This window comes from Podarcis melisellensis (genome assembly GCF_964234715.1).
Source record: "Podarcis melisellensis genome assembly, chromosome: 12".
Lineage (NCBI taxonomy): Eukaryota > Metazoa > Chordata > Lepidosauria > Squamata > Lacertidae > Podarcis > Podarcis melisellensis.
The window spans coordinates 27,275,332-27,293,204 of NC_138544.1; the positions used below are offsets into that span (position 1 = coordinate 27,275,332).

Sequence of the window (17,873 nt, forward strand, 5' to 3'; positions counted from 1 at the left end):
AGCCTAGTTCTAAAGTAATTGCTCAGGATAGAACTTTCAGTAATTTCAGCCGCTCTTTCCCCTGGCTAATGACTATAGGCAGGACTGTCCTAAATATCTGTAATTAGGAATAATGAGTAAACTCTATTATTGATTATGTGGTCCTAAGACTGACATTTATATAAAACCATACTCTTCTTTCTGGGAACAGTATGCCATTTTTGGCAGTATAGGGATAAATCTGGAAAAACTACCGTAATTAGTTCAGATTTCCTTTTAAATCTGGCTCCTAGGCTAATTGTTCTAGGGAAAGAGAATTGATACAGATTCACCAGGGGTTAGTAAAATTGGTAACAATTATTCCAGTGTATCTATTGTTTTGCTGCCAGACGCAAGATTCATAAAGCCCTACTCAACTTGGAGCCAAAAGTACCTTGAAGACCACCAGATTTTTTATACTCTGCTTGATCACTGAAGCCTTCAGATGGGGCACATTTTGTGCCCCCGCCCCTTAGATTTAACGGGCCTTTACCAGGGACCAAGACTTCTGCAGACCCTGCTCTGTGGAACTCCTTGCCCCATGATCTTTGTTTGACAGGAGTCACCCCTGCTTTCTTTCAAACGTCTTTTAAAAACTGTTCAATCAGGTCTTCAGAATCTTTTTTTTTTTAACCAACTAATTTTTAACGATATGTTCTTTTCGCTTTGGCTATTTTGGCGTATTGTGTTTTTAATCTTACACCTTGCCTTCTTATAATTTCTACAGGAGTGTGGCTTATAAGTATTTAAATAAATATATGTATGTGACTAAGTAAAAACATACTGTAAAGGAGGACCTGTTGAAATCAATGGACTTAAGAGTGCATTCAAATAGCATTTCATTCAGTTTTCATGATGATTCCTTACCTAATCGTTTCCACATTTTATGTGATCTTTCTCCACATGTAAAAAAGTCACTTCTGGAACACTAGTGGAATACTTAGCATAGGTTTAAGTGCTCGTTTCCGTATTGCTTCAAATAGTTGCACAAGCTGGCTATAATTAATTGTTATTCATGGTTGCTTGAGAACATAATCATCAAACTTGTGGTTGCAGGCCCTGCTGAAGCTGGATTGCCAAGGATTACTTGCACGCATCACGCAAGACACAGTCATTTTTACGTCTGCTGTGAAGCTTGGGAAAGGCTGGAGAGAGCTGGCAGAAAAATTAGCACGACTCACAAAGCAACAAATCGAAGCTTATGAAACTCCCCACCGGGGCACAAATGGAGATGTCCCTCCAGAGGTGAAACTTCTCTCACTTTCTTTCACTGTGCTCTTTTGCCACCCGAGCTTTTTAGGCTGAATACAGACCATTGTTTTTATAACTGAAATAAAATGGCATTGCTTGCCATGGGATGTATGTGTACACATTCCTTTTGTCCCACCATTGCTTCTAGTCAAACAGGTTGCATAGGTTTTCTGAGCACAATTCAAAATGTTGGTGCTGACCTTTAAAGCCCTAAATGGCCTCGGTCCTGTATACCTGAAGGAGCGTCTCCACCCCCATCATTCAGCTCGGATACTGAGATCCAGCTCTGAGGACCTTCTAGTGGTTCCCTCACTGCGAGAAGTGAAGTTACAGGGAACCAGGCAGAAGGCCTTCTTAGTAGTGGCGCCCACCCTGTGGAACGCCCTCCCATCAGATGTCAAGGTGATAAGTAACCATACAACCTTTAGAAGACATCTAAAGGCAGCCCTGCTCAGGGAAGTTTCTAATGTTTGATGTTTTATCGTCTTTTAATATTAATATTATAATACTTTATAATAATATTATAATATTATGTTGGGGAAACCCATCTGGATGAGCAGGGTATAAATAATAAATTATTATTACTATTATTATTTCTTAAATGATATAATACTTGTCAAACATGGTGAAAACAGAATTGGTCTATACACTCTTGAAACTGTCTCTCTTCAGTCCTAAACATCATCCTCTCTCTCTTTCTCTCTCTCTCTGTCTTACTGTTATGTGTCCAAACTTTCAACTCTAATAATTCTTGTCTGTGTTATAATAGCATGACAGAAAATTGCTCAAAGCCATTTCTCAAAGCCCACCCAAAGAGACAAGGCTCATCAAGTTGATGGAGACCAAATATTGAATTAAACATTTAAATGGCTTCTCTAGATAATTTAAATGGAGACATCCTGAGGGTGTAAGTGTAAAGATTCATTCTTCACTGCAAAGTACCTAAGCCTGCAGCCCTGTGCATATTTTATTTAGGATAAGGTACGCTGAGTTCTGCTGAGTTCTGAGTAAGCGTGTTTTGGATTGTTCCACATCTGTCAATGAAGCTATATAAAAATTTCCATTAACATTGGCCTTTATCAGCAGATGATTTTGGCTTGGTATCCCAATCAAATGTTGGGATGAAAATGTGTAGATATTGTTGGAGGACAATGACAGCTAAACTAGCAAGTCACATGAACGTACAGTGGTACTTCGGGTTACAGGTGCTTCAGGTTACAGACTCCGCTAACCCAGAAATAGTACCTCAGGTTAAGAACTTTGCTTCAGGATGAGAACAGAAATCACGTGGCGGTGGTGCGGCAGCAGCGGGAGGCCCCATTAGCTAAAGTGGTACCTCAGGTTAAGAACAGTTTCAGGTTAAGAATGAACCTCCAGAACGAATAAAGTTCTTAACCCGAGGTACCACTGTATAATGCAGTGAATAATCCAAACAGGAAGCAATGCAAAACTTTGAGCATTTCAGTATACTTTGCCTTTCAAATTTTTGTCTGTATGTTGCTCAGCATACCCACTACAACCCACCAGTTCCCATAATAGAGAAGCGGTCAGAATATTATTCACCTGTTTTTTGAATCTATTTCTTTTGGCTTGTATTTAATTTTGATTGTCAGCCACCTTGGCTTATTCTTTGAGTCACCATATTTTTCATGTAGTTTTCTGATATGTGACTTGCACTTGCACTTAAATAAGACAAAATAATAAATCCTATAGGCAAAGATAATCTTGGTGAAATCTTGCATAAAGTACTGTTTGTCAAAAAGGGGGGAAAGGTACTTGATTTTGCAGTGGTCCTATCCTCCTCTCTCTTTTTCTTATGGTTATGTTTTTATTTGGAATCATTCATCACGAGCAGCCTTAGAAATCTCATATCAGCTGCCACAGTGATATTAAGCTGTCAAGTGAGAAGTTAAATGAAATATTCACAACAACCAAATAGCTGCCTCTTTGTCTGTCAGCATGCAGCGTGCAGGAATTTGATAACTCTGTGCACAGTGTTTTCATTTTTCCTGTGTTTATTTATAGCTTGGTCTTTCCCAAAGGAGGGTCAGGTTCTGTAATAGCACTTCTTTCCTTACTCAATTCTTACAGCAGCCTTGTGTGGCAGATCCCACTTTGTAGACGAGATACTCACTCTGATGTTTTTTAATTTTTGTATTAGTTTCACCTTTAGGCTGCTTTCCCACATAAATGTATCCAAAGCGGCTCGCAGTGCTGCAAAAAAATTAAATAAAATGCACATTATTACAATAATAGTTTAATGTGCATTGATTTCAAAACATACATAGTATGATAATCCAGCACACAGTGCTTTAAAAGAGTCTCATCCTCCATGAATACTATCTTTTAGCTCCACTGATGGAGGCCATATAGCCCTGAATACCAGTTTCAGGGAATCTTGAAAGTGAACAGAGTGCTGTTTTATATTACTAGATACAGTAATTCATTTTTATATTACTATTAATGAATGAATTAAATTTGTATACTCACCCCCCTTCATCTGTAGCTCTCAGGGCAGTTCACAACCTAAATCTGCTTCACAGCAGATGATGATTCCACCCAGCTGGGGCTTCTTCTGCAGCCAATCAGGGCTGGGTGGAGTGTCCACCAATCAGGAGGGAGTGCACAGTTAAACGGTCCACTTGGGCTTGGCTTGGTCATGGCTAGAGATTAGCTGGGCATTGGCACGGTTTGCTAGGCATGGCAGCCCCGATTATTTCCCTGAGGGGAAGGATAAAATTCTAAAATGGGCCTGAAAGTGTTTTCTTGGTTTAGGTTGGAGAACAAAAAGCCATTCTGGGAGGAATCAGCTTAATTAGAAACTGGTTTAAAGTCCAATTTTAAATAAAGTTCTTAATTACTTCTGTAAAAGGTTTTTGGCTTATCAGCTTAACCATCAAGCTTAAACCCTCATTGTGTGTTTAAATTAAATTCCAGTTTTGTTTCCAACATGGCTCATCCTTCCTTTGATCCTCTGGGTGAGGGAGAAGTGGTCACAGGTTTTCCTTTCACATTATTAAAAGTCCTTGCTCCTGGATATTAGCAGTTGCTACCACATACAGAGAATCTCAGACCTCAACAGGTTGTTTTAAAGCACCCCAAACTCTGTCACGTTCCCTATCTTTACTGAGGGAGTTTACCACAACTGTGTCTTCCAACACCCCAATGTCTTTACAGTTCACGCTTGCCGGTTACACCTGGAGTAGCCAACCTGGTTCCCTCCTGTTGCTGTTGGACTCCATCTCCCATCATCCCCAGCTAGCAGGTATCATGGTTAGTGCTGATGGGACCTGTAGTCCACCTGAGGGCACAGTGCTGGCTACTACTGTGCTGCATAGCAGTACATAACACTGGCCAGGTTTGAGGCATAGCTGGGCAAATTGCCCCCTTGCCCTGGTAAGCCCCATAAGCTTAGCAGACAGCACTGGGACAGCAGGAGTTTCTTGTGGACAGGTCTCTCCTGCAAGCAAATCTGGTCTTTGAGCATCGTTCATGTAGTAAGCAGAAAATACAAATTCAGGTTCTTCATTCAGGTTTTCCAAACACCGCTAGCTGTGATCACTAGCTCACAAGCATTCTGAGACTGTAAAAATAGCACTTGCTTATTCAGTCAATCTATATGAGCGGACACTCCTATTACACGACTTCTTGCCATTCTGCATCTCCTAATTGCTGTTAAGTAAAACAGTGGTAAGAATGAATTGCACTCCACCCTGTCTCAAATTCTTGACTTTCAGGCTGAGTTTGCAGATCTAGGAAGTCCCCTTTGTCTCTCTTTAATTTGCAAATCAAGCTTAATTGAGAACATTTGATCGCAAAGCTGCAGGTTCAAGGTTATTTTTACAGTATCTGTCTGCATTTTGAGAGCTTGACAGCGAGACTGGTGTTCTGGCTTCTTTACTGTTGGTGCTAAACTTGCTCTCCATCTGTGGTTTTCAGATTTACTTTAAAGGTAGTATGTTTTTAAAACAGAAGTTTCTGATGGAGCATAATTTTAAAAAATTACTTCCATAATTATCCATTATTTTCTGCTGTTCTGATTTGCCAGTGTTTATGTTTGAAATTTTTAAACATAAATGGCCCCCTCCAAGAATAATGCAGCTTTCTGTTTGCCTTTTTGTTATCTTCTGTGCTGTTTTTTTAAAACTTTGCTGTTGCACCTTCCAGTAGACATCTACAAAAATGGGAATAAAATTAATTTCCACTAGGAATTCCTAAAAGTTTTGTCTATGCAAGGCCGCAGTGACCCAGTGCTCATTATGAATAACTGCTAATTCCTAAAATTGTTCTTCCCTATTATCAAAGATAATTTCTGGGTTGCCAGAGCTTGTGATGTCCATATGTTTTTAGTGTTGCTAAAAAGTAGTTGCAGGCCCCCTCAGCTGGTTCCTGTACTTTATGTGAGATACATGTTGAGAAATTTAAAGTACTCATTTGCATGAGTCAGAATGTTGATCTTTTTAGCCCAGTAATGTCACTCTGCCTCCCAAGTTCTTCCTTGATGAGATCTTATCTAGAGATACTTCTGGTTGAACTTGGGACCTTATTATCGCTCTCCTTTCCAGTTCAGCTTCTTTTAAATTTTCCACAAGGAGTGATGACCTACTTTGGGAAACTGCACTAGAATTTGAGCTGCTTGAGTAAAATGTTAACATTCATTGATCAATTACCATATTTGGAGTTTAGAAAATTAGCTGCTCAGCGATCCAGGTCCAACTCAGGGGGATTTCATGATCGATTCCATTTCATTAATTTCATTATTGAGTACAATTTAATTTAAAGCATTTTTATCCCTCTTTTTCCATTAAAATGTTCAAGACAGCTTACAATTTTTTTAAAAAAAAGCAGAACAGTTAACGAGACAAAAACCCCACACCAGATCAAATATGCCGTATTTTTTGCTCTATAAGACTCACCTTTCCCCTCCTAAAAAGTAAGGGGAAATGTGTGTGCATCTTATGGAGTGAATGCATACGGTAAAAAAAAATACGGTAAATGCTTTACACAGCATTCAAAATTTGTCTGGTGCCAGACGTATTCTGCACCTGGCTATCAGCAACTTGTGACCAAGTGAAGATGCCTAGGCGCCTGATTTCTCCACCACTTGGAGGTGCATGCCTGGGGATCCTTGGATCTTGACTGTTTTCACACACTAACAGCACAGCCTGTAGAATTCCATCCTTGATATTTCATCTGCATGATGTGAACAAATTTCAGGACCCAGAAAGTTGTACTGCAAAATACAACTTGCGAGCTGTCCAGCCTCCAAATGGCAACTAGGAATTCTGTTTTGGTGATTGTAACCTTGGTTTAAGGAGCCGTATGGTGCCTAGTTTATATATCTGAATTTATAACACTGCCTTTACATTAATCGACTTAAAATATAATGGCAAGCAGCCTAAATTATAAAAGAGGAGCCTAAAAAACAAACAAACAGACCACAAATTTAATAACTTCATAATATATGAAGTTCACACAAAAGGTTTTTCAAGACAGAAGCAAGGATAAAATGGCCTCCTAACCATAAGGCTCCTAATCTGAGGCAAAAGGCTACCAGAGAGAAGAAGCAACTCATTTTGTGATGTGTAAATGCAAAATGATAACAAGAGAGTGGAGAATAGGGACTAGGTTCATCAGCAGAATCTTTTGGAGGGGATCTCAACTTAGAACAAAAATCCAACCAACCATAAATGTTATCTCCAGATATTCCGCTGCTTTCCAAATGCCCCTCAGACCCAAACGGTCCTTGTAAAAAGAGGAAGAAAGAATTGTCTTGGGGCTGACGATTTCACTAGGGATTTAATGACTGGTAAAAATGAATCCATTAATTCCTTTCAACATGCTGGGGGGTGGAGATACTTTTTTTTTAAAAAAAGTTACCTACTTAATGATATGAGGACATGTTTGTTTAGAGCTGACTGTATGTTTAGAGTTATAGTAATATGATAATAAGTATGGGGTACGAATGAGAATAGTTAACTGGGGTATGTCTAAGTTATTACTGTTTTAAGCTTGTGACTTTAATGTTATTGTTCCTACCTATGGATTTTAAAGGGTTATGTATTTTACCATGAATCTGTATTTAAAAATATAGGAAACCACTTTGCTTTTTGTGGAATGTTCTCCCCAGGGAGGTTTGTTGGGCGCCTCCATGATATATTTTTAAGTGCCAGGCAACAAGATGTAAATGATAATAATTGATCCCCGGTATGTTTTCAACTTCAGATGATGTGGAAACCGGCGTATGATTTCCTGTACACCTGGGGAGCTCACTATGGAGACAGTTACAGAGATATGTTGCAAGACCTGCAGTCTGCACTGGACAAAATGAAGAATCCTGTGACCAAACAGTGGCGAGAATTAACCGGAGCTCTGATTCTAGTCAACTGCATGGAGGTTCTCCAGGCAAGTGCTTTCTCTAAGATGGATGAAGACTAGAAGTCATCTAATTTAGAAAGGCGCCGTGGAAATTATCTTCCTGAAACACAAAGCAGTTAAATGAGAGCATTTGCATCAAGAACCGTTTAGCTCCTCTGCCTGTGAAAATTATGCCTATTGCTTCTGGCTTTTATGGGCTTAAGCTTTTTTAAATGAAAAAATCAAGTCATTTATTTTTCAAGCAGGACCAGTTTTCCCTTGCTTTCCTTCATACCCATGTCCCTACAACAACATGTCTCGAAAGGTGTTCATGTACAGCAGTCAGAATCTGAACAGCCTTGCAGTGGGCTGCACATTTGGGGGGTAGTTTAGCACGGGAGGAATTTGATTGGGGCAGCAGTTATATTACTTATTCAAAGCGTTTTACCTAGAAATTGTTCCATATGTCTGCTATTGTCATTCCTGAGAGAACCAGTTAGGGAAACTTTGTTCACTCCTGTGAATACATGGTTGCTCTGAGGTAATTGGGAAAGCTGTTTCCTCACATGTAGAAAGTAAATATATCCTCGATTACTTTACTACAGTAGCACCTCAGCTTACGTTACCCTTGAGTAACGCAAACTTTGGGTTGTGAAAGTGGCAAACCCGGAAGTGTTTCGCCACACGTGCATGTGCAGAAGCGCTCTACCACACTGTGTGCATGCGCAGAAGCAGTCTGCCACTACTCGCGCGCATGCGCAGAAGCAGTCCCTCTGGTTATGGAAACCTCGAGGTCCAACCAGAGCTCCGGAACGGACCCTGTCTGCAACCAGAGATACTACTGTATTCATTGGGTGTTTGGATTCCAGTGGAAAAGGACTGTCTGAAGGTCTCTCTGCCAGGTATCTGTATTATTGACCCATGTTTCTTCATGAAAAAGTGGTCTGTCCCCTTTCTGGATGTCTTGTGCTATTAATTTCCCCCAGCGCACCAGCCTTATCTCTCATCCCCAGGTAATGGTAGCCCCACCTCCATCTTGCTGTGACCTTGCCTTATTACTCGGCTCTAAAGCAGATCTAGAATTGACATTCTGTGACAGTGGTGACATATTCTTAGGGTCAGTTCTCTGCTCAGTTCTCCACTCCTCAGGGCAAATGAAACGTACAGTCGGTGCATAATTGTTACGGAAACTGCCCACTGGCATAGGAACCACAAAGCAATAGGCTCTGTTGCTGTCATAGTTTCCGAACTTATATCCATAACATGGTGGTTCCAACATCCACTTCTGACTATCAGGCTCTGCTTGATACCCTTTACATCATGATGACAAATGAAACTGTTTTTAATGATTAAAAAAAAAAGTTGTCTGCATACACCCAGGTACGTCCAGAGATAGATATTATTTTTGCACCATTGCATGTGTCAAAAGTTTAATGTACAGATACAATTTATTCATATATTTTTTACCTGCTGTGTTTTATTTGTGTGGACTCTTAAGTTGGGCAGTCCTAGCTTACAAGGGTCAATGGCAGCTGTTGAATCACTGACTGCCCTGTTAGCCACTACCTCTTCTGTTTTTTGTTTTTTTAATTCAAGAGGTACACAGCAGGGCATTAGGGACCAAATGTATTTGCCATTATTTTTGGTTTGTGTGTTCTTTGATAAAAAACCTGTTCCACTTTTTGTTTCACTGTAGTAAGAGTATTTTTTTGGGGGGGGGAATATGCATTGAGATCATGTGTGGATAAGAAGGCCACAGGCCTTCTTATCCACACATGTATTATTGTTTTTATTTATTAGAAACTAATGACTGCCTGTGGATGTCTATAAAAAGAGACTTGAGAAAAATAAATAGGCTCTAAACCTCAGTGCCATTTGTGCCTTGACAATCTTACCACAATCTCAGCAAAGATCTTAGTAGTGTGAATTAATGTTGCAAGAAATGTGGCAGTTAATCACACCTAATAATTCTAATATGTCACACCCAAAACTGCAAAGAGAAAATTTAAGAGTTCATTTTTTTTTAGTGGGAGGCACTCTGCATAGGCCCAGTTCAGACATAACAATCTCAGACCATTACACTGTGGTTTATCAGCCAATGAAAAGCCTGTGCCCGTGTGGTTGCTCTTTGAATCTCCACTCCCCTCATGGTCCTGGCTTTGTAGCTTAAGATCACGGCTTCTTTGAACCACAGTTTCCTATTACATCTGATCTCGGAATTGATGGTTGAATCTCTGCTTGTCATGGTTATTAAATCACAGTTTCCTGGTGCAGATGTATCTGGAAACTATGGTTTAAATCAGCCAAGCATGAAGGGAAGGGAAGGGAGGGAGTGTGCAGGTTGATGGCTCATTCTCAGACTGGTGAGCCATGGTTTGTGGGACCAAGGTTGCTAGTTGAAGCTTGCCCATAGAAGTGAACAATTCAGCCACTAAGACTATTACTCTAGGTCAGGGGTCTGCAACCCGCGGCTCCGGAGCCGCATGTGGCTCTTTTACACCTTTGCCGCGGCTCCGGGGCGGATACTAGTGAGGGGAGGAGGCGCATTGTGCGCCCCGACACTCCCCACTGTGGCGGGCGCTATACTGGCTGTGACGTCGCATGGGGGCAGTGCGTGCGTTAGTCACGCACTGTCCCTACGTCACCTTCCTCCCCGCCCACCCGCTACATTGTAAGGGGCATGTACGCTGGTCACTGCATTGAATGGGGGCGTGTACGCTGGTCACTGTTTTGAAGGGGAGTGAAGAACACACACACACACAAAAAGGTAACTTGTTAATTTAACGTTTATTTCTATGAGGAGGAGTAATTCTGAGGGGTCAAACAAAGAAATAATAAAAAAGTGACAAAAAAGTTATGTTTATAATGACGAGTTTTGCGGCTCCCAGTTTTTTTTCCTTTGGAAACGGGTCCAAGTGGCTCTTTTTGTCTTAAAGGTTGCAGACCCCTGCTCTAGGGTAAGGTTCTAAGATATGATTATATGCTCAGTTACTGAAACCCAGTGTCTTGTGTTCATGAAGTTCCCTGAATCTAGGGAGCTGGATTCCTTGACAGTAAAACAGATGTAGCTTTGTATTGGGGCATTGTGATTGGACTCCCTCACACATTAACAGATTCATTTGTGGAGGGCTGCACCTCCATTTAGGATGCAGGCATAAGCAGCCAACATAGGAACATGGTCCTCTGTGAAGTGGCTGCAAGTGATACTTTCTTATATGATATTGGAAATGGTCCTGTCAATGCCCGAAGAAAAGACTATGTCTTGACAAAATCTTAACAGAGGTTACTGTTGCAGAACCTACTTCAGCAAGCATGTTGAAGAGCAGAAGGAGGAGTTTGGTACCTAATGAAACAAAATAGGATGAAGGGTATTCTCACCTCCTGTCTGCATATACTATGCATTTCCATGTTTGTGTACTCAGAAGTGAGTCCTGCTGTTCCCAGAGGTAGGAATGCACAAGACTGTTGCCTTCCTTTGGATAGGGGTTGAGAAGTAACCATCATTCTTAAAGGGACTGGGTTTCATTTGGTCTTCCTGGTTTTTTATATGAGCGTTACTAAATTTTATTTCACTTGACCAAAAATATAAAGGCCTGATGTGAAGAATTCTAATAGTCTTTGTATAACAGATGAGGAAAATTGCCAACATTTTGCTTTTATGGAAGGGATTCCAGATATAGCTTCAGGTTTTTGACTACAAGGGCACCTTAAGCAAGGAAACGAGGGGCTGAGCAATCCTCTACGAAGGCAGCTCATATTGTGTTTATTTTCAAAGTGCAGTTTTTGGAAGTGGTGTTGTAATGTTATTTTCTGATATATTGGTTTAATACTTTATTAAAAAATATATAAGTTTTGTGTATTTTGATTAGACTGACTCTTTTAATGCCACATCTTTCACAAGTGCAAAATCACCACCACTGGACCTGCCATTGTATTATTGTTTTTATTTATTAAATTTGTATACCGCCCTTCATCTGAAGCCGAACCAGGGTGGTTCATGACAGAAAAATACAAAAGGAGAATAAAAAATACAAAACAAAATAAAAACCAATAGCAAGAAAATGTAATAGCAAGAGGGAAAACATTCAACCTGTGTTAGGTAAATAGCATTATTCTAAGCAGAAAGGATTTAGATTTTCAAAGTTGTGTATGTGTATTTTAAATAGTGGTTGGCTGGCCACTTAACCAATTCTATACTAGTGAGTTGGGTCTTTGGGGTCCCTTCCAATTCCATGCTTCCTTGCGGAAGGGAAGAGGGTTTGTATCTGCAGAGTGAAATGAGGTCCCCATGGATCTAGAAATTGTGTTGAGTTTCCTTCTCAACCTCCCAGTGTCTCGTTACAACCTAAATTAGGATGGTGCCAAAAATGAAGGGAAAAGGTGCCTGTGACTGGTAAATCAGATTTCCCTCTAGGTCTAATTAGAGGTAACTGCTATCTATTTGAGAATGCAGGTGGGGGATCAGAACGCTGCAAGATCTTAAAGCTAGCAAGCGAGGAATATAGGTCAGGGCATTTTAAGAAATAGCTGTGGTTGATGGCATTGGGAGGTTTTGAATACCACTGACTACAAATATTCAACAAGGCTTTAGATATTTCAGAATTTTCAGTGTGTGCGTTCCCTGACAGCCTGTGCTTTGGCTCGCTTATGTGAATCTAAATGAGGCAGCGAAGCTATAAATACGCCATTTTTCAACCTGAACATCAAATGGAAGCAAGTACCACTGAAATCGATGTGTTTAGTCTCAAGATCTAATTAAGGCTTCCTTGAAGCTCCTGGGTGCATAACAAGCAAATAACTCTTGAAATAACTTGTAGTTTAGCTTCTCCTTTAAAAGGATGTATTTTTAATGTGAACAAGTGCTGAGATAAGTGGCATACATGTTCTTTCTCTGCCTCCCCCCCACCCCCCCACCCTGAGCTTGTAATAACTCTCCAAGCAAGCAGAAATATGCATCTTGTGTGTGATGACATAGACAGCATTTCTGTACTGGACCAGCTAATATGGGGGCTCACTTTAGCTGGCTTCTTGATATGTTTCCCCCTCCCTCCTTTGTTGAGAAATTCACTCTTTTTGTACTGAGACGCTGTTCCATGGCTAACATGGGCTTACTTTTCAGTGGAATACAAAAAGAAAAAAAGAAATGCAGGTCAGCCGTTGTCTTCAGAATAACCCACGAATATTTGGTCATGTCTACGAGACCTGTCAGTTGGCGTCTGCACCGTGAAACAGCTACCTGATCCCTGAGTCTGCGGAATTGTGGTTTCTGGAAGAAAGCCTCGTGCTGCTCCAGTTGACTGACAGTTTGGTGAATTTCTCTCCCTCTGGAAAACTCCAGCGTCACAGAACCAGGCTGCTCTCACCACCAAAGGATTATCTCCCCCTGAATTTGCTAATCTCTTCTTGACACAGGAGGGAAGGTTTGTTCAGAGCTCCATATACGGAGAATTCAAGCTTTGCCACACTACAAAACCTTGGTCCTCATTTTAAACATTTTTGCCAGTCCACGTGAACCTCCAAATAATATGTGACTGTAGGGGTAGCATGAAGCAATCAATATAAATGCTCTGGGCTGACTAAAGCACAATTTTTAAGTATCAGTGTGGCTTGATTTACTTTTGCTAATTTAAAAAAGAAACAGTTGGAAAGGGAGTTTACTGCATTTCTGCTGTTCTAACTTTAGTCCATCTACGAAAGGCACAGGAGATTTCTTTCTGGGTTTGCCATATTTATTTTCATTTGTTAGAGTAATTCTAGTTGTCTTCTAAAAAATTAGATTTCGGCAGAATTGCAACTGAGACCGACCAAAGCCATTCTACTATGGGTTTAGTCTTAGATCAGGGGTAGGCAACCTAAGGCCCGGGGGCCGGACACCGCCCAATCGCCTTCTCAATCCGACCCACGGACGGTCTGGGAATCAGCGTGTTTTTACATGAGTAGAATGTGTGCTTTTATTTAAAATGCATCTCTGGGTTATTTGTGGGGCATAGGAATTCGTCCACCCCCACTCCCAATATAGTCCGGCCCCCCCACAAGGTCTGAGGGACAGTGGACCGCCCCCCTGCTGAAAAAGTTTGCTGACCCCTGGTCTTAGATCTTGCCACTTGCCTTTACATTGCAGATGTAAAAGGCCCGTGACTCTGAAATGGCACTTTGTATCTCAGGAGTGGGGGACAAAATTCAACCTGAAGGGCACATTGCCTTTCGGACACTCTAGGGGCCACATGCTAGTCATGGGTGCGGTCAGAGGCAAATGTGGGTGGAGAAATGAATAACAATGTTAGCTTTAGTACACTGGGGTGTGGCCTAGGGAGAGTCATGAGGACCATACAGAGCTTTGGAGGGCCACGTTGGCTTCCTACCCCTGTTGTTTTTGTCTTATTTAAATCATTGACAATACAACTTGTGTGGGATGTATCCCCACCGAAGCAGTCAAATACAACATTTCCTGTTTCCTAGAGTGGACAGACAAGGGAATGTTGCTCCAGACAGGGAGGACTTCCTGTCATACCTGCTCTAGAGCATCCTCCCCCTGTATGTGACCAGGTAGATGGGCGTGACCCTAGCAGACCATATAAAAGGGCTAGTCATAGTCATGCAGCCATCTTTCTCTTTGACTCTCTTTGCCTCTTTTCCTCTCTTCTGGCTCTTAGCCAGCAGCAGATGGCTCATCCTTACTGAGGATGGAGGCCACAAGGTAGAATGTCTGAGGCCTAGCTCAGACATCTTTTCTCTACAAATGTAAATGTAACCACAAGATAAAGCCTGCCATCAGGATACTACTGTGAACTAAATGTAAGTAAACTTTACCATTACTTTTAAAGAAGACTGTCATGTTATTATTATTTTTAAGAGGGAAATACAGTGGACACTCGGGTTGCGAACGTGATCCATGCGGGATGCACATCCGCAACCCGCAGCGGCATGTCTGCGCACGTGCGGTTTGCGATTCGGTGCTTTTTTTGCCTGAGGTATGACTGTAAAGGGAAATTTACAGGAACTACCCAATCTAGACGAGCCAGGCTGGATTGCTCAACTTAAATGATTCTAACGAATCCATCAACTTGCTTCCAGCAATGTACAAGGGAATGTGCTCTGCTACAAGCTCACTAGCGTGAGCGAGGAGAGATAATATTTAATCAATATATCCTCTCCTACTTTCATCAACATTCCCACAACTTGCCCATATAGTTATTGACCTCTATTCCATCATGATCTCCAGAATCCAGTGAGAAAGATCTTCTGCATTGCTTCTACGTCTTTGGTGCTGAAGTAGTTACACGTCTTATTATCATTATTCCTGTTGTCTGGTCTTTGACCGTAATAAAGAGTGGACTGAATTGAGTTGGGGGAGGAAAGTGAGCATGATGTTGCAATGTCAGGTTTTTATTGTGAAACCGCTGCCTGTATCTTCCATAAGGAGAGCACAGATCACAAACGTGGGACCATCACCGTGTCAACATTTCCAGAAACGGAGAACCATAATTACCTGATGGTGACTTGTACAGGAATTCCTCATTCAGTGCTATGCGAGGAAGCTATTTTGCCTATGAGAACTCTGCACTTGCCAAATAAGTGAGAGGCCAGAACTAAGCTGGAATTTTTTTTATCACTATGCTCTATCAGGTGAAATCTGGAGCAGTTGTTAATGGCCTTAAGTGTCTCAACATCTGGAAATGAGAGTGCCTGGGTTACAGTTAAAAAAGGAGTTAGGGCATATGCTTCACCAGAGAGGTGTTTCTATGTAATTTAAAATACCACATCTTTTTTGTTTTCATGCTTCCATTGAAAGAAGCATAATTATTCTGTCTTTCATAAATATCAGCCCAATCTGACGCCTTGCAGCCTGGGACAGGGGACTTGATTACAGAAGCCAGCAGGTATTCATTGCCCCATTATATATGGCTTGTTGGTTTTGCTAACTCAATTTTTGCGTGGTTAGACAGCTTTGGAACGCAGACAGCTTTGACACAGGCTAGGCTGCAAAATATATATCGTTTCAAGTCAGCAGCTGAGTGCCAACTCTGCAATTTGGCACAATACATCAGTGGGCGCAAAGAGCAGAAAAAACTTTACCAACCTTGTGTTCAGATGCTATTCTCTGAGGCATTGCTGTTCAGCTTTCACGCACTGCCAAGATTATTTGCCTTTGCAAATCATTCCCCATTTCTCTCTGTGCCAGGCACTCTTCCTCTCAAGGTGCCAGCGTTATTATTATAAGACTGTTTTCAATAACGAGAAGAGCCATTAACCAGTGTCTTGCTCACTGCTGAGGGAGTGGTGTTCACAGTGGGACTCGTTCAATACTCCAGTTTCCATCGTTACACTCTGTATCTCTTCCCTGGATGTTATTTAATATTCAAGGAAGATGATGAGTAAGTTTTAACACTAAGGAGAAAATGAGAGATCCTAAAGTGGAAGGGACTTCATGGTGGTAATTTGCAGGTTTTCTTCCAGGTTCACAGCTGTAGGTGGTGGGGGTCAAAGACCCATTACTATTTCTGCAGGAGGGTCCTTGTATCTAGCATCCTAGAGTCGCCCATGAAAGGGAAATCAGCATGAAAGGGAAGCATTTTAGCCAATGTGTACTCCAAATCTAAGCATTTAGGAACACTGAGAACACAAGGAGCTTCAGTTTCATGAGAATGATGTGCAAGTTCTCTTACGTGCAATGGAACTTTGCGGAAAACACAACTTAAGTCACCCCCAAAGAATATATTAGAGCATGCCAAATCACTTCCCCAAATGCATGGGAAATAGGAGATCTAGCTGAAAGGCAACACTGAGATCTGCATTGATCTTATCATTGTTGTATCATAAGATTGCACAATAATCTTAGAAGGTTGCATGACCTTAGAGGGACTGCGGCTGTGGCTGAAACCATCATGAAAGGACCCTGCACTTATGGAATTGACTCATGTGGGGTTGTCACATGATTCAGTGTTCCCTGCAGATACAATTAAGGAAGGTGTGCTGGGCTTGTCAGCAGGGTCATGCCAGAATTGCCGAAGGTCCAGCACTCCTGCACGACCCATTGAGGAGCTGAGTGCACGGGTACTACGTGTGTGTGTGTGTGTGTGTGTGATATCACACATGCTTGATGGGCCCCCCAATGTTGGGTGCAACTTGGTGCCTGTGCCTGGTGGTGTGGAGTTGCAAGAACAGTCTCTTGCTGGCAGAGTCATTGCTGTTGGCCAGGAGGTGGCTGTGGCAGGGCAGTAAGAAAGATGGGGCTGTGCTGACACAATGGCAGAGCCAACACAGTGCAACTGTATGGAGGCAGCGTCAGCATCCAGTACTCCCCTCTGGTAAGTACCAGCACCTCTACGGCCAGGAGGCTATTGCTGGAGCTCCATTCCACTCCTTTAGCTCTTGCTAATAAGAAGCAACAACACATACAGCTGCCAAAATATACAGGAGGATTCAGAAGCCAGATCTAAAATGAGATGGTTTAACTGCATTTTCTAGTGAGACGGCCTAATACGTGCTTCCCAAACTTATGCATGTGTAAGAATGCAGTTATCAATCTGATTGCTCACATTGCCACATTTAGTGATGCTATTTTGGTTCAAATGCATGCAAAAAACAATATTTGATAAGGAAAACACACATAAGAATGTATAATTTAGGAGGGAATGTCTAGAAGAGCACACAGGCATGCATAATTTAGAGAGGAAGCATTGCAAAATGCATATTTTAGGAGAAAGTTCCCCAAAACACATATATTAGGGACAATATGCATACAATATAACGATAAGGTTTTTTTATGTAAACCCCCCCCCCAGACCAAATCCACAGATAATGCAGCTTACAACTGAAAACATGACATAGAGCAGAAAAAGACTGATCCTTCCATCTCTCTGATTCACAGCTGATATTCGGTCTACACATTTTGAGGGAAAGTGTGACAGTCCATTTCAGAATGCAGGTGAATGATGGCTTGAATCGCCCCTCCCTGCAGATATTAAAGCTAGTACATGTGAGGGAAGGTCAGAACAGTTCTCAAAACAATGTTTTAATGGCATTAGGAACTTTTCACAGCGACTGGATATAAATTTGTGAGTATTTTGATTTACCACCTTTCCTGAATGTTCAGTACTTCTGGAATCCAAGTGTGCTTAATATCTACACAAAGGAGGAAAGTGAGATTACCAGTAGGATAGAGTGTTGTTTCTCAGCTTTCAAGTAATTGATTTAATATTGATGACAGTGAAGTATTATGTAAATAATATACTGTCAGGATTACT

The 17,873-nt window shown here is 41.4% G+C and overlaps 1 protein-coding gene and 2 long non-coding RNA genes across 3 annotated transcripts in view; all 3 read left to right on the forward strand.

Moving 5' to 3' along the window:
- Positions 1-9,309, forward strand: part of MACC1 (MET transcriptional regulator MACC1) — a 28,554-nt gene extending 19,245 nt beyond the window's left edge. Inside the window, exons 4-5 of the mRNA XM_081883199.1 lie at positions 1,075-1,263; positions 7,495-9,309. Of these exons, the coding sequence (XP_081739325.1) occupies positions 1,075-1,263; positions 7,495-7,707 (402 nt within the window). The 3' untranslated portion in view covers positions 7,708-9,309. The remainder of the gene's footprint in view (positions 1-1,074; positions 1,264-7,494) is intronic.
- The window catches only part of LOC309353850, a 166,163-nt gene that overhangs the window by 105,063 nt on the left and 43,227 nt on the right, over positions 1-17,873 (forward strand). The gene's annotated exons all lie outside the window — the stretch shown is intronic.
- On the forward strand, positions 9,442-11,485 carry LOC309353910. Its single transcript, XR_014162134.1, has 2 exons — positions 9,442-10,075; positions 10,583-11,485. It is a non-coding gene; the product is annotated as an uncharacterized lncRNA (long non-coding RNA).